The sequence below is a fragment of the Gopherus flavomarginatus genome, chromosome 8 (genome assembly GCF_025201925.1).
Source record: "Gopherus flavomarginatus isolate rGopFla2 chromosome 8, rGopFla2.mat.asm, whole genome shotgun sequence".
Taxonomy (NCBI): Eukaryota; Metazoa; Chordata; order Testudines; family Testudinidae; genus Gopherus; species Gopherus flavomarginatus.
In genome coordinates, this window is record NC_066624.1 from 4,476,673 (window position 1) to 4,503,827 (window position 27,155).

Sequence of the window (27,155 nt, forward strand, 5' to 3'; positions counted from 1 at the left end):
GGCACTGGCCTCTTCCCCCATTTACACTGAGGCCATCCTACACCTCCTAGGCTGTGTAAATGGTCTTGGGGGAGCAGTAGGGGGACAAAGTACATAATATTGACATCTACTTGGTCCCTTTACACTGTCAGAGCAGTGTACACGGGCCTTAGTGTGAATGAGAATTAGCCCCAAGCCCGCTTTCCCTTCACTAAGTGGCTATGGCACCTTTCCATGCTGTGGAACACACCACACACCTGCAGGGCAATGAAATCAGCTACGCGTGGGTGTAATGGAGCCCCTCAGAGGGGCCATGCAAACCACCTCCCAGTTACAGACAGCTGAGGGGCAGCCAACTTCCCCACAAAGCTTGACGTATAAGAAAGCACACAGCTCCCGTCCTCTCCTCTCAGATCACTGGCGAGTTATTCTAGCCACCCTCACTAGCGTTAGTGAGGCTAATATACAAAATCTGCCATGTGTCTGCTGAAGAAAAGACTCCCGGGGGCTGATTCATCCCTAGCATCATTCCATTAAGTTCAGTGTTAATGGACCCTTGTGCCCAAGTACTAGGTAACGTTCAGAGCGGGAATGAAAACTCAAGTCATTATTCTCGTCACCTGCTAAGAACCGGAGCTGATTCTTAACCCTTAGTTCCCCATTTCCGGAGCCGCCGCTGCAGTCATCTTCATCATCGCAGTCTCCGCTTTCTGACCCATCCTCATCTGTGGTTTTGTCTGGAGCTTTTCGCCGGGATATTGACATTCCTTTCAACAGCTGAAAGACACAACGTGGCACAGAACAATGGAAAGCTCCCATTTCACAGGGCTTCCCCCATCTCAGGTGTTGATTCATTCTTAACAGCAGAAATCAGACTTTAATAATGTCAACTCCTTCCACACCCTTTGCTTGAGACATGCATGATGGAGGAATGGGCCAGGCAGGAGGGAAAGTTAATTACTCATCAAGCCCAAGTGTCAGCTCGTTAAAGAGCTCAGGGATGTTCCTGTACACAATTGAGATGAGACAAATGGCAAAAAAAGTTGCATTGAAGAATTTTGCCCTGAGGTCGCCCCCAACATGCCCCCTACACAGAGGAATTGGCCTAAGCCTGGCTATGTGCCACAAAGAGCATTCCCAAACAGGCTTTCTAAACGAGCTACATATGGCCCCGTTGCTTTGTCAGAGTGGGGCTCAGGATGCAGCCCTCAGAGTGGGATTTCCTGAAGAGCATCCAGTACTGGTCCAATTCCTACCGAAATCAGCCAGGCTCCCACTGACTTCAGTGGCAGCAGAGCTAGTGCGTTGGAACCCTAAGTTAACACCTGAAGAAGTCGATGGGGGTTGTGCATGCAAAGCCTTGCGAGACTGGACTCTCAGTCTTCTCAATCTAACAAAAATCTCTATGAAAATGACAAAATGCTGGTTGGAGAGAGAACTGCCCCACTTGAAGTATCAAGTATGAAAAGAGAGGATAGATCTTGCAGGATTTTTATCCTTGTGTATCACCAGGCTGGAGACACATGGTGCCCCCCATATGCTATACCAGGGGTTGGCAACCTCTGGCACACAGCTTGCCAGGGTAAACACCCTGGCAGGCCGGGCTAGTTTGTTTACCTGCCGCATCGGCAGGTTTGGCCGATCGCGGCTCCCACTGGCTGCGGTTCACCGTCCCAGGCCAATGGGGGCGGCAGGAAGCCATGGCCAGCACATCCCTCGGCCCACACCGCTTCCCACCACCCTCATTGACCTGGGACAGCGAACCATGGCCAGTGGGAGCCGCGGTCGGCCGAACCTGCCAATGCGGCAGGTAAAAAACTGGCCAGGCCCGCCATGGTGCTTGCTCTGGCAAGCTGCATGCCAGAGGTTGCCAATCCCTGTGCTATATAAATAAGCAAAAATAATAGCCCAGATTTGCAGAAGTGCTGAGAAGTCCAATCAAAGTCCAGGGGATCAGCCCTTTAGAAAATCTGGCCAGCAACAGTACTGTTATAGCTAGGGAGAACTGTTTTAAGGATAACCTGGATGTCAGAATTCAACTGTCCAATAGAAGGCAGCCATCCTACTTTAGAACCAAATCTCATTTTCAAACAGGTCAGCAACAAAAGTCCTATCACCCCAGGGTCAGAGTCATGCAAAGTTCACAGTGTGCACTGCTCCTGGCGTGCAGTACAGGCGACATGGGCCAGAGAAGGAACACAGCAAATCAGCAGGCCGGGTGGGCAAATCAGCCAGCTCTTTGCAAGGAAAAGGGGGCTGGAGCTTTAGGCTGGCTGTTCTGGTCATTCAGTGCACCCAGGATTGTTAAGGGCAAGTGAGAAGCTTTTGGCCCTGCATAATTTCATTTGTCCAGAATGGGGTTTTGGCTATCCTGGGATACTAGAAAACAGCAATGACTCTAGCCTGGTTAAATGGCAGATCCTAGCACATACAGGGTGAGATTTTCAGAGGCACGCAGCTTTGTGCTAAATCCCATCAAGAGAGCACGTTTTGTAGAAGTGACTGATCAAGACAGAACCTGACATATATGGTAGAAATAATGCAGCAAAAGAACTTTTAATTCATCCAAAGTAATTGGAAGCATCTTCAAGCAGTAAAATTGCCTAGATATCTTTGTGTAAAGCCTTAACCAGTGCTTAATTTGTAATGAAAGAGGTGCCAGGGCTCAAGCAATTTTTTTTACATTCATAATTAATGTAGCAAACCCAGAGGAGCCAGTGCTATGAACTGCCAAGCCCAGAGGGGCTGGGGCTTGGCCCTGACAAGCCCTGGTGCAAATTAAGCACTGGCCTTAGCTAATCAGGATACGCGCCACAGCTAAAAACACTGAGTAAAATCAAATGTCTCTAATGAATGTAAGACTAAGATCACTATCAAACACACACTTGGAAATTCTTGATCCTGCCACGTTAGTTAGGGTGGAAGGAAACGGGCACATTTTGGGTTACTGGTTTCCTGCTGCTGATCTTTCCCATTTACTGTTTCTAAAATAACCAGACAATTCCATCATAAACAGATTTGTTTTGAAAAGTTTGAGTCGGCCCATTCATATATGCTGAAAAATTCCATCTCTACCACTACATAGCTAAAAGCTTGAATTTAAACTCCTGACATTAAAAAAAAAGAAAGAAAGAAAAGTAACAGAAAAGATATTGCAAAATAGAAACTTATTGCATTCTTTAGTGGTTTAGTTCGTTTCATCTGTTGCAGTGATGTGCATACTTCTCAAGGCATTTTTAATATCTGGAATCCGGGTTATACTTTTAAACTATTAAACTGGTGCTGGAAAACAGCTCCCAAAATATTTAGTTGCTGGAGTTTATACAATCTTAGAGAAATGTTTTCAGCATCTGGCTTCACATGTCCACAGTAATGTAAACACATATGTTACTGTTTCTATTAGACTTGCATAACCTAATAAAAAGCAAATGGTTTGGACTCAAATCCACTTCATTTTTGCATTTCATGCCACCATATTTACATGTTGCACACATTTAATAACCACCAATATAAAACATGTTTGCTTCACATATTTATAAATATAATGTATGGAAAATAGCTGTGAAATATTTTAGATATGTAGGAGCTGGAACAAAAAATTAAGGTGGACATTTTTGGACAATTAAATAGGCCGTTTTGCTGGGGGCGGTGAGACTGCATTCTGAATGCCTAATAGAAAAAGCACCTACAGATGGAATCCTGTGACGTTCATAAACCTATTTGCATTTATAGAAAGACGATCACCTGTCACAGCTGATGTCTGCGTGGCTCTCTATTAAAGTACCAGCTATCTGGGTACACTCCCATATGGTAACACCACAGAGAACTCCCACATCACAGATATACTTCCATCTGCTCCTTAGTTTCACACCATTGCTCTTCTTTCACAACAAACTCTCCTTCTCTTTTCACTTTTTTTCCTTTCTAATTTATACAGCTTTCAAAAGACTTCTACAAACTCAAAGTGAATTAATAAATTATTGTGGAAAGCGGAGAAGACTGAGTTGTCGGAATGGTATGACTTCATACACCCTTTCAACAGCACCTACAGATCATCTTGTCACATACTTGGAGCCTGATTCAAAACACACTGAAGTCAAGGGGAGTGGGGAGAGGGGGTTGTTTCCATTCACTTTAACAGACTTTGACTTGGGCCTTCTATGGGCGTTCCTGAAGAACTTATTTTTCAGACGTTTGAACTCTTTCCCCAGAAAACTGCACGACCACTAAAATAACAGCCGTTGTGGCTGTGGGCATAGCAGAGGGAAGATTTCACACTGGAGAGTATACTGTGCTCATTTAAGGCCCTTACACCTTTATTTTGATTAATAGATTTTCCCCTCCAAACCAAGTCAAAAATGGTCATGGAAACGACTTAGAAGAAATCATGTTAAAAATAAACCATGTAATAGCTCCTAATATTGGTCTCATCGGTATATCACTGACCTAGAGTATTCTCAGAGTGGCATGTTAATTTGTTGTGTACAGTCCATTCTCGGATGTGGGTGAAATAAGTTCATTTTGCAAGAGCAGAATTAGTATATTTACTATCAGGAGTTGGTGGGTGAGGTTCTGGGGCCTGCAATATGCAGGAGGTCAGACCAGATGATCATGATGGTCCCTTCTGGCCTTAAAGTCTATGTGTCTGTGTAGTGGGGGGGCCATGGCCTCCCCCCGAGACTGAGAAGAAAAATCTGGCTCCACCCCTTGGTGGGTGGAGCCAGCAAGCCACACCCCTTCCAGAAGCAGAGGAGCAGGACAAGCCCTCAACCCAAGACGGAGCTCTGCTGTGCCGAGGACCCAAAGGAGGTGCCAGGACTGCCGACCAACCAGTATCCGGAGGAGCTACTGGGATTGCCACTGGCAGTGTACCCCAGGGAGATGGAGACACACTCAGATGGGGTCACAGGAAGTAGCCCAGGGATACTAGATATTATTCTGGTTGTGTTGCCAGAGTCTAGGTCAGCATGTTTCAGTGGGATCCCCATTGTTGGGGCCCTGGGCTGGGGCCCATGGAGTAGGGTGCACTCAGGTCCTCTTACCCCCTGCTGCCAGCCCCACCCTGGGGCTGGCAGCCAGACGGCCCACCTCAGAGCCCTGAGACTGTTTGTTGCTCTATCCCCCCCGAGGATCAGAGCCTTTACACCGCCTATTGCTCTGCCCTGCCCAGAGGACCAGAATCCCTAGCCTGCTAATTCCAGTGTTGAGCATTGCATCCATAGGCACAACACAGTGAGGGGGTGTGGCCTCTGCCCAAGACTGATGGAGAGGAATGGCCACGGACCACTACACTATTGGGTTAAAAACCCGCGGCACCAAGTCTGAGAGCCTGGGTCAGCTGGCTTTTGGGTTTGTGGAGCTAAAAATAGCAGTGTAGGTGTTTGAGCTCACAATGGAACCTGAGGTTTGACACCCCCACCCCTCTTGTGGGTCAGAACCAGAACTCCAGCATGAGCCCAAACATCTACAATGCTATTCACAGTCCCACAGAACAAGCCCTGCAAGTCCAAGTCAGCTGACCCAGGCCAGACGCTGTGCCGTGGGTCTTCTACTGCAGTGTAAACATACCTTATGAGTCTAAGAGCTAGAAATTGGTGCAATGAGTAGCAACCATGAAGACACACACCCAGTGCATCCCACAACCTCACAGATGATTAAATGAAATTAAGGAGGTAACTTTATAGCCAAATTCTGCAGCTGATATTTGGGGGGAGGGGAAACTACACAAAACACAAACCATATGACGTTGTAATCTCACCTCTCCATGGCAGGAGAGTTCCCACCCCATAAATCCAGCAGACCATGGAAGTTCGGCTGAGCAGGGAAGGAGCTCAGGCTGCAGAGAGGCTGCACCGGGGGAATCTTTGCACCCCCTGAAGCAGATTTCCCCCAGTGAAGCATGGCTGGAGGCTTAGGCTGAGTATGGCCATGTGGTCCAAGACAATTTCGATCAACTACACTCCATGGAGAGGGCGCACAGGCCAGCAAATCCTACTGAGGGCACAGAGCAACACTGCTGGTGCTCCATTCTGGGGCAGGGAGGATGACTCCATCCTTCCTGACCTCCCCAGAGAACCTGTGAGCAAAGCTTGTTCCCTCATCCGTGCACAGGAGCCAGAAGTCTGTCCCCACGGAAGGACAGCAGGATCAGGCTCCTGACACAGTCACTAATGGGCCCTTACTCTCAAAACAGGGTACTATGGGGGGGTGTCTTTCATTGCGACACATAATGCTGCAAGGACGAAGTGAGGTACCCATCCTGCAGCTGCTCCAGACACCTATGCAACCACTCAGCTCTGCTCACATGGAGCAGCTTGCAGAGTCAGAGCCTAGATGGAGTTTGCCATGGCCCACTCCCAGGTAAAATGTTCTCCATGGGCACTCCTTTAGACTGGAGTTATAAAATACCAGAGCCTGGAGAGTAACACCAGAGACATTTCTTTCTTTACTGACTTGAAACGGTAAACGTCTGGGAAACTTTAAGGCAGAGAATTAAGCCCTTGGAGATGTTCAGTGTTAATAAGCTGTCCTAGGGAAGGAATGTAAAGATGAGATGGTCTCCAGTGTGTGTTTTCAAATATTAAATTATGGAGGACTTCCTAAATAGCTGTCTTTTGCGGAGGGAGGAGGAAGTCTGCAGGAAACTAATAGCTTAATCTCTCTGGATTTACAGAGATAACGTAACAGGAACTTTGCCAGAAATGCTGAGAGAGTCCTGACTTTGAATGCTGATATTCAAGGGGCCGTAAGTGTAGGCGCTCAGGGCTCCAAATAATGAGGATGTATATCCCGTCTGCTCTTCGCACAATGTGGAGTCTGAAGGGGTGACAGGGTGGAGGGGAAAGAATGTGAAATGTGAGCACAGTACTGGATTCCTAGCAAGGTGGATGAAATCAGAGCCCTAGCCTAGAGAAAGAGTTTGGGGTTACCATTTGCAGGCTCACCTTAAATGCTGTCAGTTAACTCGGCTTAGCCATTCTTGCCTGAGAGGAACAAGTAGAGGATGCATTACAGTTTAATCATGAGGATGTAAAGATCTTAGTGCACCCAACCAGTGCTAATTTGTACGCTTGATGGGCTAGATCCTGATCTGAGGCCGCCAAATGGACACAGCATGGGCACGATCCTGCCGAGTTCAGGCAAAACTTCTATTTCACTTCATGGGAATAATTCAAGAGCAAGCCCTCTGAGATGTAGCTATGCTGATAGAAGTTCCCACCGTAGACCAGCCCTTAGTCTGCAGCAAACTGGGGTGTAAATCTACTTCGTGCTAGCCTGCCGCACGCCGAGGGCCTGGGTGGGCCTCACTGCCACCCACTGGAAGTTCCCTGGTGCACTTTAATCACCTCTTGTTACCAAGCAGGGTAGATCAAAGCACACTCCGGGACGTATAGCAGGCAGCACCAGGCTCCTCAGGGACACAGCACACGGCAGCCTACAACGCCTTTGACACAAACTGTTTGTGGAGACACGCTCTTAGGCAGCACTTGATTTAGTGGTTTTCAATTCAAGCTACGTTTTATTACATTGGAGCCAGGGTCACAGACCAGACCCTGGGCTGCCGGGTGCTGTAAGGCACAGAACAAAAAGTGCTCCCTGGTAGACGTCACGCCATTGAAGAGTATGGGTGGGGCTTGCACAAGCATTTAGTGTTCACCTACCTCTGCTCACACTGAAGTCAGTGGTAAAACACAAACTGACTTCTCTAGGAGCAGTGTGAGGCCAGCACTGAAAATCCCTTTGATAACGTACCGCTCCCATGTCAATACTGTTAGGTGCTTTGACTTCTCCAAAAGTAACATCCACAAGTCATTAAGTAACAATTACTACAGTCTATATGCCTTGTGAAGTTATATCTGGTGGACTGAACATAGTTTCTTCCTCTTTAAATAGCAACTAAACCTAAATGTTACCCAGCCATTAAAGCTAGTTCACATCTTGTGGTTTCAAGTCTACGGTAAGAGGCAGAAAAATATACAGTGTAATGATCAGAAAAATGGTATGTAACAATGAGCAAGTTTCAACTTAAGCACAATTTATCCAGCTGTAAGAGTTTACAGCCATGTGTGATCGCCTCTCTGCCAAACCATAATGACAAAAATACACCACAGCCCCATAATGCACCCAATACAAAATACAGAATAATTTGTGTGTGTGTGTCTGTGTGTGTGGGGGGGGGAGGTATTTTTAATGCACTTATCCCTTTGGTATTTAAACACTGAATATATATAATATCACAGAATCATAGAAATGTAGGGTTCAAAGGAACATCTAAAAGTCACGTCCAGAGCCCTGCACTGAGGCAGGAACAAGTAAACCTAGACCAGCCCTGACAGGTGTTTGCTCAACCTGTTCTTAAAAACCTTCAGTGATGGGGATTCCTTAGGGTAGCGATCCATCTATTGGGGATCGATTTATCGCGTGTAGTGTAAACGCAATAAATCGATCCCCAATCGCTCTCCCGTCGACTGCAGAACTCCAGTTCAGTGAGAGGCGGAAACAAAGTTGATGGGGGAGCGAGGACACAAAGTAAGTGATTCTAAGTTGATCTAAGATACGTCAACTTCAGCTACATTATTTCTCGTAGCCGAAGTTGCGTGTCTTAGATCGATCCCCCCCTTCCCTCAGTGTAGACCAGAGTCAGAAAGTTTTTCCTAACATCTAACCTGAATCTCCCTTACTGCAGATTAAGCCCATTGTTTCTTGTCCTGTCTTCAGTGGGAATAGAGAACAATTGATTCCTGAGCCCTTTATAACAGCCCCTAATATATTTGAAGGCTGTTATCAGATCCCCCTCAGGCTCCTTTTCTCAAGCGCAGCCATGCCCAGTTATTTTAACCTTCCCTCACAGGTCAGGTTTTCTAAAGCTTTTATCATTTTTGTGGCTGTCGCCTAGACTCTCTCCAATTTGTCCACATCTTTCCTCAAGTGTGGTATCCAGAATTGGACACTCCAGGTGAGGCCTCATCCGTGCTGAGCAGCATGGGACAATTACCTCCTGTGTCCTAATACAACGCTCCTGTTAATGCACCCCAGAATGATACTGCATTAGCCTTTTTCACAACTACATTGCCCTGTTGAGCCTATTTAATTTGTGATCCACTATAGGCTCCGGATCCATTTCAGCAGTACTACTGCCTCGCCAGTTATTCTCCATTTTGTAGTTATGCATTTGATTTTTCCTTCCTATGTGTAGTACTTTGCACTTCTCTTCACTGAATTTCATTGTGTCGATTTCAGACCAATTCTCCAATCTGTCAAGGTCATTTTGAATTCTAATCCTGTCCTCCAAAGTGCGTGCCACCCTTGGAGTTTGCTGTCATTGACAAATTATATAAGCATACTATAGTGTCTCTCTCTCTCTCTCTCACACACACACACACACACACACACACACACACACACACACACACACACACACACACACACACACACACACACACACACACACACAGAGTAACTAACAAATGGGACACATCCTCACCTACTGAAAATCAACACAGCTCCATTACATTCAAAGGACCAATGCCAGTTTGCGTCAGCTGAGAACATGTCCCACTTGTATCTTTCCCAGGAGGGGATAGGACACACATGAAGAAAATAATCCAGTAGCTTTAAAGTTTGAACCTCTAAGGTCGACATGGCTGAGAATGTTGGCCCACCTCAATTCGGATGCCATCCCAAAAAGGAGATTTAAATATAAACAATCCTGTTTATGGCAATGTTCATAATGTGGCTTGTTTTGTGGCTCTGATGGAGGTTTAAAAAACTCAAGCCAATTCTGAACTGTTGATATGGTAACTTACTGTAAGGAAGGCTGTCTAAGGCAGTGGTTCTCAGACTTCACTGCATCACAACCCCCTTCTAACAACAAAAACTACACGACCCCAGGAGGGGGGACAAAAGACTGCGCCCACCTAAGCCCCACCACTCTGGATGTAGGGGGCAAAGCTGAAGCTCAAGGGCTTCAGTCTCAGATAGGGGGCCTGTAACCTGAGCCCTGGGCGCAGGGGCTTGGGATTCAGCCCCGGGCAGAGGGACTCCAGCTTCAGTCCCAGGCCACAGCAAGTGTAACGCCAACCCTGGCGACCCCATTAAAACAGGGTCGCGACAGTTTGAGAAGTGTTGTTCTAAGGCATTCCCATTTGTTGTACATTATATACAGGTTTAATCGACAGATAATTCATAACTGCATCGTGACCAGGTTTACAGACAAAAACAGAAGGGGCAAATACGCAACCAGAGTTATGACCCAGCTGGATTTGAACTGGCCACTGGTGAAAAGGTTCTATTGCTCAGCCTTCTTAATGCATGCTTTATACAGAACCTTCCACCCTACTAACCACCCACCCAAGACACCCTGCCCTGGCTGTTTTCTCTTCTAAATATAAGCGCAGTAACAGTCACAACACATTTTTAATCATATCTTTATAGCCCTTAAACAGAAATCTGCATTTCACTCCTTAAACTGTAGCCTAATTTTGCATTCTTATCTTAAACTGGAGATTCGCAGCACTGCACACCACCCACTTCAGTTTACGATAACAAACACTGAAATCATGCCCACAAACCCAGATGACAAACCAAAACTGAGCCAGAATTACCCTGCCCTTTTAAGCCAAAAATAATCATTGCAACATAATTTTACAGAATAAAATATAAAACAAACTCAGCAGTGAAATGAATTGTTTATTAGAATACAGATGATTTCTTTCAAACAAACAATTCCCTAAGGAGCCGAGGGAAGTTTGAATTCATATTTTTAGTCTTCTGGTGAACATATCTGTCCTTTAATTTAGTTTGCATGACTGCAAGAATTTAATAAAAATGTTCCAAGAGTTTTGCTGAAATTCTTAGCATATTTGTAGTAAGCCTTTGGAATATGATCAAACGCATACTGGAAAAGACTGAGACTGAGCTTGCAGCTAAAATAATATTCAGAATTCTCATGGAAATTTAATAACCAAATCTACACAAATACAGGAAAATGTAATGCAGAAACTGTCCTCGTTTTGGATGCTCACTTCTGCTTCTGATGCTGTCGCTGTGTCTCAAGGAAGGGCATACTAGGGATAAGTCACAGCATTGGGGTTCAGGAGATATAAGCACTCAAATGGTCAGTAGCATCCACTAATTTTGGGTGGCTTCTTCTAGGCGACTCAAGGGTACTTTAAATTGATGAAACTAGGATTCCTTTTGCACCTCTCACAAACAAGCCTACACCCACTCACTACTGGAGATATAATGCAATTGGCGGAATTCAGAAAACACTCCTGAAATGCTAAGTTGGGGTTTTTCTCTTAAATACCCAGCTTCTGAAAACATTACTTTGATCCAAAAAAAAAAAAATAAAAAAAAAAATCATGAGTAGAATCCTAACCTTTAAACCCGCAAGATTTAACAATTTATGGGGCTATTTAAATCATGGCTGAATCATTGGAAAGTTGCCGATTTTAATGTGATGCTTTCCCCTTTTACAGGCTCAGTCTATCATCCAGGAGTATATATGAAACACAGCTGTGGCTGTTCTGCTTACAGAGATCATTATCTGGTCACAAGACCGGAGAGAAGTGACCCATTTCAAAAGGTGCAGTTGTTTTTTAAACTCATGTGTTTTGAGCATTGTGGCCTGATCATATACAAGCATGTAACAAAAAGAACCAATCCTTCCACCACCACACCCACACCTACTAGTCCTAGAAATAACAAGAACCATATTTAGTTCTTTTATTCACAAGTACCAGTTAGCATTATATAGTCCACCAGCTCCAGCCAGAGGAGTGAGGGATATCCTTCACTCCATTCCTTTCCCATTCACTGGCTCCACTCAGATCATCCCCCCTGCAGATGGAGGCCCCAATCCTGCAAGTGACGGCACATGGGGAGAATTCTGCACCCATGCGGGGCCCCATCGATGGCATTTTTGTGCTGATATGGCGCAATGTATGTAATGCAGCAGGACTTATTAAACCAGAGACATTGCTCAGTCTTGATGGCAGTAAATTATCGATTCTGTTAAACTCAACGTCCATTGCCAGCATGCGCTAAACAAAAAAGCAGGGGGTGGGTCATTATAAAGAAAACAACAAGGAGCTCATTTTTTTGGGAGAGGTCTGAATTGTGCTTGACTTGGGAGAGTCTGACTTTGCTATACCTTGGCAGTATATAAGAGGCAGAGAAGAAACCTGCTCTTAATTGTACTCCTAGTTCAAAGTCAGCACAGTAAGGAGTAATTGCTAATCAAATGTTAATAACATGGATACAGACACTGGGTCTGGAAAAGTCATTTTCAGCACTTAGGAAAACAACCAGCAATGTCAGCTGTTTTTTCACCTGCTCTAAAAGGAAATACTTGGCTGTTACCCACGACACCCGCCTTTAGCCCACTGTACAGAAATCTGCTAGCAATCTCCAGGTTTGAATTATACACAGACAGTTAAAGAAAAGCATCTTTCTGCTAAGCTAGAGATCACTGCTTCACTTGCCACTTATTTCTCAAAATTCAAGATTTATCTCCCTGCATGCCCAAAGGGTATCAAGAAATGGCATATCACACAAATGGAAATTTTTCCCTGAAGGAATTTCACATTTCAGTAGACTCCAGTCACAATAACAAGATTCCCCTATAAATACCCTCCACAAAGGATTATACTCTGCCCAGTAGCAGTTTAGTATTTACGTTGTGTTCCTAGACAAAAGTAATTGTAGGGGTAATTTTAGCTGCCTTCATCCCAAAAGAAAAACATTGCCTAACGAGGCCTTCACTAATGAACCAGCAGAAGTTTTCATTCAGGGTTTGGTGGTCTCTTCCACAATACCAGTTTGTTCTTTGACGAATGCTTAGCAATGAGTCTCTGTATACGATTTCACTGGTTAACAGAACACCCTTTTTTAATGTTTGCATTCTCCAATGAAAAACAGACTCTCGGTGAATCATGACCTGTAGCATCTTTGCCATCCACTTGTGTTCCTTGGAGTAGGAATGTGACACCTGCCAGGCTGGCACAAAGCAGTGACACATTTCATCTAGTACTTGGTCTCATACCAGATGTTTCAGAGTAAGGTGCAAGAAAGCTCACACTGGACTATTACAGAATAACCTGCCCCTACCCAGAGTTTCTTTTTAACACCTTCAATCAGAGGTTGGCTTATACCCTGAAGCACAAAGGTTTATAGCCCATATAACAGTGGCTGTTCCCATTACATGTATTGATGGAGAATCCCTTCTCAAATCTGACTGACTGCTTGGCCTCAGCGCTATCCAGTGGCAATGAGTTGCATGGGGTACTGATGTGTTCAGAGGGGAGGGATAGCTCATTGGTTTGAGCATTAGTCTGCCAAACCGAAAGCTGTGAGCTCAATCCTTGAGGGGACCATATAGGGATCGGGGGAATTGTCAGGGATAGTACTTGGTCCTGCTGGGAAGGCAGGGGACTGGACTCGATGACCTTTCAAGGTCCCTTCCAGCTCTATGAGATAGGTATAGCTCCATATTAAATGTGTTCTGTAAAAACAAGTATTTTCTCATGTCAGTTTTAAATTTATCTTTCAGTTTCTTTGACTGACCCATTGTTCTTCTATTATAAAACAGAGTAAACAGAAGTGGCCAATTTAGCCTTTTTACACCCTGCGTTATTTCACCCCCTCCTAAACATCCCATTCTTCCAACGCAAGCTCACCCCTGTACATCCAGCGCCTGTCTCTCAAACTCCCTTTATTTGAGAGAAGGTCACTGGTCCAATTCCATACCCCACACACACCAGCATGGGCTCTGCTCTCTGCTGCTAGCCCAGCAGGAGAGGCATGCGAGGGTGAGGTGCTACTGTCGTAATGCTTCTATTTCTTTGTCATCTCGCCAAGCCGTGGGGCAGGGTAACCACCGACCACTGATAAACTGATTTTTCTGGCCTCTCCTGATAGCATGAAGATGCCGATAATGGTGTTGATTTACGGGCCAAATGGACACATGGTTTTTATGAGTCCTTGGCTTAATTTGAGCTTAGCTCTTGAAACTGACATCATCCCCCCAGGTCAAGGAAAATGGATACAGATCCCTAACCACATACTAATTAAATCCGGTCCGTATTGGTTGTTTAAATCGATCTCAGCAGGAGGAGTAGCTGACAAGCCATTCTCAATTCCTTCTCGATGAAATCCAGTGTCTCTTACCGGCAAGTGATGGAGGGGACTGGACATGATTACTGCTCTCCGAGGAAGCGATGGTTAGTTAACTTTTACTGGCACCTTTACAAACAGGATGATTTAATCCTGGCTGCCCTTGCACTCAGATAGGGAAGGTGTTACTTCCCCACCACATACACACAGTGATACATCATGGGGCACATGAGAAAAATAGATTACCTGGGATTTACGACCAGCTCATTTGCTTTCTCTTGGCCATTATTCCGAATCAGCAGTCCCTTGCCATCTCTCTTCCCACGTCTGTGAATAAGGTCTATTTATGGTTTGTTTTGAGGTTAAGATAGGAAGGAAGAGGAGAACATTAAGGGTAAGGAAAGAGGCCATATGGCCCGAGCAGGTCTGCTACAAAACCAGGAAGTAAAAATCTATTCATGACTCATCATCTGGACCTCAGCTCTAGTCCAAGGTGTTAGCTGCAGCAGTAACCTCTCTCCTTATGAACAGTTCAATGCTCTCGCTCCCTCTCTCATTTATTTCTCCCACAGTATTTGATTTTAATGCTCCACTTGGCATTTTGTTCCATCTCATGTCTGCCTTATTTATGTATGTGTCTCCTCCTCCTTACCTGGAGCCTGACCCTGATTCAAAGCCCACAGAACTCAATGGCAAGACCATTAATGGGCTTTGGATCAGGCCCTACATGTGTTTTTCCTCTTCAAATGAGTTACTAATGCAAGCCGCTTATCAGAATCACACTGGCGCCTTAATGTAGTCCAGTCCCTTGCATACAAGGCAGAACTAAGTCATCTCTTTAAGGCATGGACTTGTCATTTGTTACATACTTGGACAGCTCCCAGCACAATGGGGCTCAGCCTGGTTGTGGCCTGCTGGTATTATCGCAATATAAGTGTTAATTAATAATAGCTACTACTAACAGATCCATGCACTCCTTACCCGATCAGGTTTGTACCAGCGATCCTAAACTTCTGCTCTCTCCGATGCTCCCCAGTCTCACCACTAGGAACGCCACAACCCAATCTCCCTTCTGTTCCACTGGTAATTCTCTTCCCCAAAACAAGGGCTTCCATTCTAAGCCTTCTATCTTTCATGCACCTCACTGCCCTGGCTGACAGCCATGCCTCTCTTCTCCAGGATTATGTGAGCGGCACTATCCCAGGGCAAGGTTAGCTTTAAAAGTAGCTCTTCAACTAGTACAGTAGCTGGGTTGCAGGAAGGGGATAAAAAGATTGTATATTATATAAATATATCTGTAACGGGGGTCGGCAACCTACGGCACGCGTGCCAAAGGTGATATACGTGCTGATTTTTGATGGCACGTGGGGCGGGCTGAGCCACTCTGGGGTTCCCGCTGCTGACCCCTTGCCAGCTGAGGTCCCCCCTGCCGCAGCCCCACTCGGCACCCGCTGCTGGCCTAAGGGAAGGAACCCCAGGCTGGCAGGAGGCTGAGACCCCAGCTGGCAGGAACCGGTGGTGGAAACCCCAGAGCAGTGGCGGGCTGAGCCACTCAGCCTGCCGCCGCTCTGGGGTTCCCGCTGCGGGCCCCTTGCCACTTGGGGTCCCTGCCTCAGCCCCACTCACCTTGCACGGGCCCCCTGCCAGACAGAGTCCAAGCCTCCGGCCCTACTCAGTCCTACCAGCCGCCAGCTCCGCTCACCTCAGCTGCCAATCTGGGGTTCCAGTTGCTGACCTCCTGCCAGCCAGAGTCTGGATCTCCAGCCTTGCTCAGCCTCCCTTCTGGCCAGGAGTCCCTGCAGGCCACTCTGGGCTCTGCTCCTGGCCTTGGATCACTGCTCTGCAGCCTCCCCGCTGTGGCGCGCTGTCCCCAGCCTGGGACAGTGAGGGTTGCACACCAGGCAAGAGGGGGTGCAGCTCAGCACCCCCATCTTAAAATTGCTTATCTCAGGCCACACTGCATTTGACCTTGTGCCTGCCTTCTATCGCCATTTTTTCCCCCACTGAAAGTTGAAGGGAACATTTGACAAAATGGCAGCTCCTAAGAAAGCGAAGCTAGATGTCCGATCATTTCAGCCTGCTTGGACAGACGCATTTGGATTTATTGAAAAGAAGGACAGTGCTATTTGAGCTTTCTGTTATGAAAGTGTTGTTTGTCGCACATCAAGTGTTCGACAACATTTTCAAACGAAGCACGAGAAAACCTTTCTTGACAAAACAGACAAGACTGAATCAATCAAAAAGGCAGTAGCAGCCTATGAGAAGCAAAGCAGTGTTTTTAAAAGCTTAAGTGTAAGTAAAAATCAAGCTACAGAAGGAAGTTACAGGATTGCACAGTGCATTGCAAAAAACAGAAAGCATTTACAGATGGGGAATATATAAAAAGAGTTTTTCTCAGCAGTTCAGAGATTTTGTTCAATGATTTGCCAAATAAAGATACAATCATATCTAGAATAAAAGAACTGCCCAACTCTGCCTGAACAGTTCAGAGATGCATAAGTGAAATGGCAGAAAACATTAAGGAAAAGCAGATGACTGCATTGAAAGACACAGCAATGTTTAGTGTTGCAGCTGATGAGAGCGTGGATATAAACAACGTTCCACGTTTGGCAGTTGTTGCAAGATATTGTGCTTTCGATGAAATCCAAGAGGAACTTTGTTGCCTAAAACCCCTGCATGACACAACAAAGGGGGAAGATATACTGGAAAGTTTTGTAAACCATTTTGAAGAACAAGGAGTTGACATCAGAAAAATATTTTGTGTGACAACAGATGGTGCTCCTGCCATGGTCGGAAAACAGAAGGGATTTGTGAAGTTACTTGAAGATCTAATTGGCCGTCCGACAGTCAAATTTCACTGTATCATCCATCAAGAAAACCTGTGTGCTAAAATTTCTAATTCAGAGCTTAATAATGTGATGAATACAGTGGTGTGAATTGTGAATTTCCTTGTTGCTCGATCTGCTTTGACTCACAGACAATTTCAAGCACTGCTAGAAGAGATGGACAGTGCTTATAATGACATCCCACTTCACAGCAATATTCGGTGGCTAAGTCGTGGCAAGGTTTTGGTGTGCTTTGTAAACTGTTTTGATGCAGTCAAGGCCTTTTTGTCGGAAAAAGAACAAAACTACCCCGAACTGGATGGCGACAGATGGCTGTGTAAGCTCATGTTTCTAACTGATGTCACCGCTCACCTAAACTAACTCAACCTCTGTCTCCAGGGTGCAAGGCAAACAGTTCTGGATCTTTGGGTATGGCTACACTTACAGTGGTACAGCGCTGGGAGTTACAGCTGTCTTTGTACAGCTGTGTAGGGAAAGCACTGCAGTGTGGCCACATTTGCAGCATTTGCAGCGCTGTTGGGAGTGGTGCATTGTGGGCAGCTATCCCAGCGTGCAAGTGGCTGCAAAGTGCTTTTCAAAAGAGGGGGATGAGAGGGAACGTCGGGGAGAGAGAGAGAGTGGATTTTTGGATCTGTCAGCTCCCTGCCTTGCAAGTTCTAAGGACTGGAACATACACACCACCAACCTGCAATCAATTTAAAAGTTTCGAGCCCTTCCCGCACCCCTCTCTTATTCACTGAATGCAAATTATGCACTCCTAAATAGCCTTCAGACCACATAAGCAGCTGCTCAACACGGACTCTCCCCACCCCTCTGCCGTGCGACTTCTCTCTTCAAGCAAACAGCTGTGAACCTTCCAAAGCAATTCCCCTGCCTGCCTCCGCTCGCTCGCTCGAGCAAACAGGAGCTGTGTTTGGTTTTTAGATAAGCAGCTCCGGGGTGCCCAGAGTTCAGCCACTCTCCCAGTTTGTTGTGAACAGGCATTCTGGGATACCTCCTAATACCCTGGAGGCCAATAACAGCACTTTTGGTGGCCACACTTGACGAGCAGCACTGTATCGCCTGCGCTGCACTCGTTATACCCCAGGCAGACCAGGTGTACAGCCAGCGCTGCAGCCAGGGAGTTGCAGTGCTGGATGTGCCTTGCAGGTGTGGTCAGTTACTAAGTTGCAGCGCTGTAAACCCACCACCAGCGCTGCAACTCTCCAGTGTAGCCAAGCCCTTTATGAAACCTGAAAAGCATTTGTTGTGAAACTAGCAGTTTTTTCCAGGGATATTCAAACTTCTACTTTCTGCTATTTCCAACTCATAAAAGAGATATGGACACGTTGCACTGTCAATGTCGATGAGATTGGAAAGTAAATGCAAGAACTGGAGTCAGAATTTTCTGAGAGATTTCAAGATTTCCAGCAATTTGGCCCAATACTTTCTTTTCTAATTAAACCTGAAAAGTTCAGCGAAAGCGACTTGGATTTGTCTGTATTTCAGTGGATGGGTGTTGAAGATTTCGAAATGCAGCTCATTCAGTTAAAAATCTCAAAATTGTGGACATCAAAGTTTGTGGATCTGCGGAGTGCACTTGAAGCTACCAAGGGAGATCATGGGGCCTCTATTCTGACCTGCTGGACGTCCCTGCCAGTTAAATTTAACTGTTTGAAGAAAATTGCGTTTGCAATGCTTTCAGCATTTGGATCCACATACCTGTGTGAACAGGTATTTTCACACATGAAATCTGTCCTCTGTCCCTCTCGGAGCCGGTTAACAACTGATCACTCAGAAGCCTGTGTGCAGCTTAAAATATCCAAATACATGCCAGACATTGGAAAACTCAGCAAGGAAAAGCAAGGGCAAGGATCACACTAAACTGACAAGATCTGCATTTTAATTTAATTTTGAAAAAAGCTTCTGAACGTATTGAAAACCTTGTTTACTTCACATATAATAGTAGTTTGGTTATATATTATAGACTTATAGAGAGACTGTCTTAAAAATGTTACAACATATTAGTGACATGCGAAGCCTTAAATTAGAGTGAAGACTCCAAATACCACTGCTGAAAGGTTGCCAACCCCTGATCTATAAACAGATCTAGAATTCAGTGAGTGGGTAAAATGTATCCATTTATCTTTCTGATCTGAACTGTTAAGAGGGCTGATGTATAAGCTTGTCTGTTTATTGGACCGGATCACTCAGTCTTCTTTCACGCCCTAGGGGACTGTTTTTTATAAACAGTTTGTCTCTTTATAGATGCAGCGTCTCAGATGCAAATGCTAGCACCAGACTACCTGGATGGATCCACAAATCAGATAGACAGGCATCTAGGCACTAGGATCTGCTCTCACAGTCAGTTGTGGGTGCAATCCTTTGTTGACCAAAAAGAAGGCCCTTTTCAAAATCAGGCCCAAGAAATACACTCTGTATGCATGGGAGCAGAGTCAAGCCGCTCAGCTAGGAAGCTGATTCTCTCATCATTTTAGCATCCAACTGAAACATCTCAAACTTTTCTTTCTGTTCAGTGCTAGTGACTTTATACCCTTCCGCTGATGCACTAACAAAGGCACTTAAAGAGCAACGCCCTGTACCCAGCCCTAGAGAATTAATCTGCTGATGCACAAGGTTAATAAAACCTCCTGAGCGTACACAGGAGCTGGCCAAGAAGAAATTTATACGAAAAAGTTCCTGCTGATCATCAGATCTCTTGGCTACTTTAAGGAGCATCTTCTATAATCCCCCGGGGCAATTTTATCCCACAGCCAGAGAGATCTCTGTTTCACACACAACCTTCTTATACATGTTCTCAGAAAGAACAACCAATAAAAACACAATTAGTCATTTAAATATTGTACAACAATAATCCTCAAGGCATGGGCGTTGTCATAAACAGATAAGTAAGATTTAATAGAACAGAAGTACTTCATATCTCTTTTGCCTGGAAAGGGTTAACAAGATCTGTGAGCCTGGCTGTCACCTGACCAGAGGACCAATCAGGGGACAGGATACTTTCAAATCTTGAGGAAGGGAAGTTTTTGTGTGTGCTGTTAGATTTTGGTTGTTGTTCACTTTCTCTCCAATCTCTCTGATACAGGCTCTTATAAGTTTAGAATAGTGAGTACTAGGTAAATAAAGCGAGTTAAGCTTATGTTTGTTTTTTTTTATTTGCAAATGTGGATTTGGCTGGGAGGAGTTTAAATGTGTATTTGGCTGGAAGGATTTTAATTTGTACTTGTATCCTTAGGCTGGAAGGGTATTCCCAGTGTCTATAGCTGAAAGACCCTGTACATATTCCATTTTAAATTTACAAAGATAATTTTTATTGCTTTTTCTTTCTTTAATTAAAAGCTTTTCCTGTTTAAGAACCTGATTGTTTATTTATTCTGATGAGACCCCAGGGGACGGGGTCTGGATTCACCAGGGAATTGGTGGGGAGAAAGGAGGGACGGGGGAGAGAAAGGTTAATTTCTCTCTGTGTTAGGATTACTTTCTCTCTCAGGGAGTGTCTGGGAGGGGGAGAGAGAAGGAGGGGGGAAGGTGAATTTTCCTCTCTGTTTAAGATTCAAGGAGTTTGAATCACAGTGATCTTCCAGGGTAACCCAGGGAGGGGAAGCCTGGGAGAGGCAATGGTGAGGGAAAGGGTTTTCTTTCCTTCTGTTAAGATCCAGAGGGTCTGGGTCTTGGGGGTCCCCGGGCAAGGTTTTGGGGGGACCAGAGTGTACCAGGCACTGGAATTCCTGGTTGGTGGCAGCGCTACAGGTCCTAAGCTGGTAATTAAGCTTAGAGGAATTCATGCTGGTACCCCATCTCTTGGACGCTAAGGTTCAGAGTGGGGAATTAGACCATGACAGGCGTATACAGACAATAAGTGCTCTTGCAGTTTGAACTCCTTAGCTTGGTCTCAACATTTAATCAACTGCAAAAGCCATTTACTGCTACATACATCACAAAACCGTGGGCACTGGAGCATCACAAACGGCTTTTGCACTTGGTTAAAAGTTGAAACCAAGCTGAAGAGTTTAAAATGCAAAAATTGTTATGGGTGTTATACATCAATGCCTTAAAGATAGATAGAGAGAGAGAGAGAGAGAGAGAGAGAGAGAGAGAGAGAGTGTGTGTGTGTGTGTGTGTGTGTGTGTGTGTGTGTGTGAGAGAGAGAGAGAGAGAGAGGGAGAGAGTGTGTGCATGTGTATGTGTGAGAGAGAGAGAGAGGGAAAGTGTGTGTGTGTGTGTGTGTGTGTGAGTGTGAGAGAGAGAGAGAGAGAGAGAGATACACATGCACACAAGGAAAATGTGTAATATATAAATACTAAAGCCCAAATTTACAGTGGACTTACTGAGTAGCCAGTGTATCAGTTATGATTCAAAACACCTGCTTTAATGTAAATACCTAGGATTTCTGCAGGTGTCACAGTAAGAACATGAACATTGTCAATCATTACTAGACACTGAAAAAACTTCCATCCATTCTCTGGTGACAATATGGATTGGCTGGAAACTTAAGTGGCTGATGTCATTCCACCTCAAGTTGTGATCTGATCTGGTCTCACAAACTAACCAGAGTCAGGTCTGATCAGTATGTAGAGAGGATACCTACAAGAGAAACCTCCATGCTATAGAAAGTGGCCTCCGTTCTTTAATGGGTGTCACACTTTCTCTCAGTCAGCACTGAACCAACACTCAGCATCAGGCTAAGGAGCAGAAGGTTTTTGGATGAGATGCTAAACTGAGTTCTCGACCATGTATGGTCATTAAAGAGACCATGACACCTTTTGCAAGAGTGCAGTTGTTGCGTCCTGGCCTCCCTACAATTTCCTAGAAGCTTAAAGTAGATTCATAGATTCTATGGCCAGAGGGGACCATTGTGATCATCTAGACTGACCTCCTGTACAGCACAGGCCATAGGACTTCCCCAGAATAATTCCTATTTGAACTAGAGCAGATCTTTTAGAAAAACGTCCAATCCTGATTTTACCCTATTCTTCTTCATTTCATCTCCTAAGCTGTGCATAGCCCTACCATGCATGGTTTAAACCCTAAAGATGGCTGGATTTCTTTAAAGTGAAGTGATTACTGCAAACATACATTGCTAGTAAAGCACTTCCAGATCATTCAAGATGAAAGGCACCATATAAATGTAAATAATAAATAGCTACAACAAATTAATACCAGGTTGTGTTATTAGAGAGAATCAAGAAGGTGGATTCATCTCTTTGACATTCCCTACTAGCATCTGGAAAGGACATGTGGGTATGTACCAAACAAGGATACATACTAATGTTTCTGGGACAGGAAAGACATGAATTTGCCTCATTCTTTTCCCCAGCTGACCAGAGAATAAATCAGAGGAATGGACACATCACATTCATGAGATTTACAGCTCAATCATTCAAGATTTGTGAATGAACCCTCTAGAGGAGGGAACAGGTGTGGCCTATTCTAGTGTTTCAGTTTGGGATTGTCACACCAGCCACTAGAACAGAAACTATAAATGCTGGAACTGCCAGATCTAGTGGAAGGTGTGGCAGAAGGCTCTTTTGAAGCAGGAGCTCACTGGTTTTATCCCCAAGGCCACAAGTATGAACCTAGCTGGCAGCTGGGCTGTGTGTGTTTGGGGAGGGCGGTAGAGAGGGTTTACAGATCATTATGTACACTCTCCCTCTCAGATTTGCCAGAAAACCGACCACATTTAAAAATGAAGACATACAGCTCCGTCCTCTAACCCATTCTGTGTTGTAAGCAGCTATTAGCATCAATCTTCCTGTCTCAATGCACAATTAGGGTTCCCCCCGCAACCCCAGAACTTAAGCTATCGCTCGTCTTCGTGGGCTAGCTTTGCAATGTGACACTCCTAGTTTTGGGTTGTCGTTCCGCAGATCCATTCCCCATGGTGGTTCCTCGGTTATGCCAGAAGCTGGGAATGGGCGATGGGGATAGATCACTTGGTGGTTACCTGTTCTGTTCATTCCTCCTGGGGCACCTGGCATTGGCCTCTGTGGGAAGACGGGATACTGGGCTAGATGGCCATTGATCTGACCCAGTCTGGCAGTTCTTATGTTCTTAAATGTGGCAGTCTCCCAGTGAAAGACCCAGAGGCAGCAATAGCAAGGATTAAGAAACTTTGCTGGTGAATCCTGCCCAGCCTGCTGAGAAGAGAGCCGACATCCCTGCTTTTTTCCTCACTCTCCCTACTGCAGCTGTCATGAGGCTAGTTGTTAGAGTAACAGATTGCAATAACTGGCTAATATGCAATCAACTTCATTTAAAAAATATTACTCCTGTTACTGGTTCCTTTTCTTTAAAATGTAAGAAATCAGATTGACCTTCAGGTCAGACAGCAACACAGGCCCACGCTGGGCCATGGGCAGTAACACACAGCCATGCAGTCACGCGCTACACAGAAATATTCCGTCGCCAGAGATGATCAACACTTACACATTTTTACACAATTTAAATTTGGAAAATTTTCAGCAAATCTCCATTTTTAACCAACTCTAGAACTAGCTGAAATTTTGATAATTTTGATTACATTTTCATGTTCACAAAAGATGGTTAAAACATTTCCACAACATTCGTTTGTGACAGTTTTCCCTAGCCATCTCTAGCTGATACCATTTCTACTGGAAAGTCAAAATTGACAGAAGCAACAGCCTGTTTAGGGACAAAAATACAATGAAACCCCCATGCTCAAGGCAGCACCAAATATGGCTGCTTATTGGATCTGGTTTTTCAAGTAAGTATTTATCATTTGAGAGGCTATCGCATGAACGATCTTCTACAGTATCAATAAGAACTTTCTTCTAAATTATGAGGACTAGACACAGAGCAAGAAGCTATTCGATATGATGAATTGAGCCCCTAGTAACTAGTGTAGTCTCTTAATTGGACATCTATGCATCCAGTTGTTGGTGGAATTTGTGATTTAACAACAATTCCAAGTTTATTTCCTTCATAACAGGATAAAGTCCAGCTACATTTACAGGATATCTGGTGTTTGTTTTCCAGCGCCATTGTGCATCAGCTGCATGTTTTGATGCAAAGAAAATTAATCCAGTTTAAAAGGTATTTTTTCAAATGATTTCCACTGTATTGTTTCAAGCACACACTCTGCAGGACACACCTGACCCTCTTTGTATGAGCAGCAATTAAGCACTACAGCTGATATTAGAATTGAAAACACAAAAATGGAGTTCTGCACCTTTTCTCATGCTATTATCTAGTTACAGAGCAATATAGATTAGAGGCCATTGTAAGGTGAAATGGCTTAACTAGTAATATGTTAACACATCAAACTTAACACGTGGGGTGAAATCCTGGTCCCATGGAAGTCAATGGCAAAACACTGACTGAATTCCATGAGGCCTGGATTTCTCCCCTGGAGTCTACAGCCTGAAACCCTACAAACGCTAGTTTTATTATATCCCAAAACCCAGCCCTTGTTGATTCCCGCTGAACACACCTCCTTAGTAAAATATTGGTTTTGCCATGAAAAAGAAATAAGATTGACTGATTTGTCGTCCACTAAGAAGTCATTGATCCAAATGTTTGATTTGATCCTAGGCTACAGGCAAATAATCCTCGCTGAATCAAATGATCCGTGGAAGGGAATGAGTGATTAGCAAGAAGAGGTGTGATGGAGCATCCACCTCACACAAAGTCTCTTAAGCTCCTAGGCTGCACCTGATGAGGCCTAATGGCTGAAGAAGCCCAGCTGGGGGAGGAGTTGAGCTAGAGGTATAAAGACAGGAAGTTGGTGGTAAGACAAGGCTGCGAGGAGGAATGCTGCTGTCACTGCCTAGAGAGAAGGGGAGTTGGCTAGGTGCAAAGAGGAGATCTGGGGGAGAACGAGTAAGTCCTGGGGCCCTGCCTTGGACTACAGACTCTGGCAATAACCCAAGAGGGGGTGAGGAAGCTCCAGTGGTAACTTTGGGATGGGCCTGAAGATAGGGAAGACAGGTAGGAAAGAGCCAAGAGAAACAGCGACACAACTGGCACTTGAGCAGACTGTGGCTGCTAGGCACAGGGTCTCTGGGTTGGAACCCGTAGTAGTGGGTGGGCCCGGATTCTCCTGCTGGCCACTGGGAAAGTGGCACAGAGTGGGAAGAGGATTGGAAGACTGTCTGAGACTGCAGAGAGATCGTTTGGGTGGTGGGCTTGGAAGGAGAGGACTATAGTGACCTGGCCAGAGGGCTGAGTCACAAAGGGGGAGCAGAGGGAGTCCAGAGAGATAGAAGTGAAAGGCTGAACAACCCAAGGAGGGGAGAGTCAGACCAGCTGAGAGCTAATCCACAGATAAGCAACAAGGAGACACCCCAAAAGTGAGCGGTTAACCCTGTGACAAAGCGAGATTGAAAATCTGGGGGGAAAATTTGAGATTTTTCTTTTTTTGCCTTTAGTTTTTTTTAAACACAGGATTGTCCCTTTTCTGGTCCCCTCCCATCCCTATCTGAAGTTCATTCTGAGGGAAAGTATCAGGGGTAGCCGTGTTAGTCTGAATCTACAAAAACAACAAGGAGTCCGGTGGCACCTTAAAGACTCAGATTTATTTGGACATAAGCTTTCATGGGTAAAAAACCTCACTTCTTCAGATGCACTCTCGGTAGATGCAACCAAAGAGGATACTTCCTTCACCTATTAAAAACCACCTCTCCATTCTCATTATGTAAAAAACTCTGGATGTGACAAAGGCTCAAAGTGCTTTGGGGTTTTATGGTATAATCCAACATGTTTATGTCTTTCCAAAACCCATGACCAATCTGTGTAGGAAATAAACTATCCATGGCTGGATCCTACTCTTACTGAAGTCGACGGGTGTTTTGCTATCAACTTTAATGATAGTAGGAGTGGTTTCTTCTACCTCTCACTATTATAGGGTTAATTTCACATGTGTACAGAGGGCCAGTGTGAGGAATACGCACCACTAAAATCCTGTTTTGTGTGCTAAATAGGATTTACATGGTGCATAGGACTCAGACCAGTTCTCTGCACGGGGTGAATTTCATCCTTAGTGAACAATGTTAGACTGTTCGCTGCACCACGGCATAGTATTATGTTTACCATGGCATTTGTACTGTCCCATAGACTTAAAATGGGAAATACCTCAAATTCCAGAGACCATTTAACTGCTGCAGCACTCTATGATTCTATATGTGTAAGGGAAGATTGTCAGTACAACAGTCAAGAAACCTAAGTTTCAGTAAATTGACTAGAAAGTCAGATAGAGGCAGATTATTCCTTAGCCAATAATAGTTTAAAAATCAATTCAATTAACTCAAGGCTGATTTAGAAAAAAAAAACCCACTCTGGGTGACCTATTCTTAGACTGTTCTCACACTAAACCCAGTAAAGCCAGGATGTTTGTAGACGGAGTCCTGACATGCGGCAATAGTTTGTAAAAGCCAGTGTTATGAAAATGTCCAAGGAAAGAACATTATTTTTGGAATTAAAACGAGATCTAGTCAAACCTAATTGTGTTTTAATTCACGCACGTCACATGTCCCCTAATTTAACTGGCCTAGCAGATCTCTTGTAATTGATGCTTGCATATGCAGTCAGAATCGGTGAGCGAATATTTACAATGGTGCCTTAACGAGAGCCAATGAATGGCTGCTGGGTCACAAAAGGACAATGTAGTTAGCCTTTAAAGACCAGACCTAGACTTGGTGGAGCTATAGATTATTTCATTTAGTAGAAAAAGGAATTAGCTGATACATCCCAAAACACATTTATCATTTAAAAAATCTTCTGTCATTTTATTTATTAGTCTTAAATATAAATAATTGTGAAGTCTGGTTGCTTTCAACTGCATGTGGTTTTAATATTTTAATTGCTACAAACACTTTCATAATGCTGCCCAAAAAGGCATACCCAAGTAATTATTTTGTTTATTACATTTCTTGTGAGGATTTGATCAATTATATTCTGTATATGCAGCAATTTGAGTAATGTAGTACTAATACATTCATTTCAAAACTGAAAAATTAGCCAGCCAGGACTCATTTTGTTATGCGCTGTTAAATACTGTATGATCACTGATAAATATTGGGTATTATTTTATTTTAAAATCAGGCAATTTACACATTTTGCTAATTATTATGCTATCATATGGTTACCAGATTAAAATGCAATGTTAGCGGGAGATATGGCAATGTCTAATACAATGCATCAGGAGGGGATTTCATCAAATCTGTCTCTAGCTTTCCAAAGTGGAAAACACATTTCTGA

The 27,155-nt window shown here is 44.6% G+C and overlaps 1 protein-coding gene across 1 annotated transcript in view; it reads right to left on the reverse strand.

The window, feature by feature from the left end:
* GPC3 (glypican 3) overlaps positions 1-27,155 on the reverse strand; it is a 270,979-nt gene that overhangs the window by 40,562 nt on the left and 203,262 nt on the right. The window contains exon 7 of the mRNA XM_050964411.1: positions 600-756. Within this exon, the coding sequence (XP_050820368.1) occupies positions 600-756 (157 nt within the window). The remainder of the gene's footprint in view (positions 1-599; positions 757-27,155) is intronic.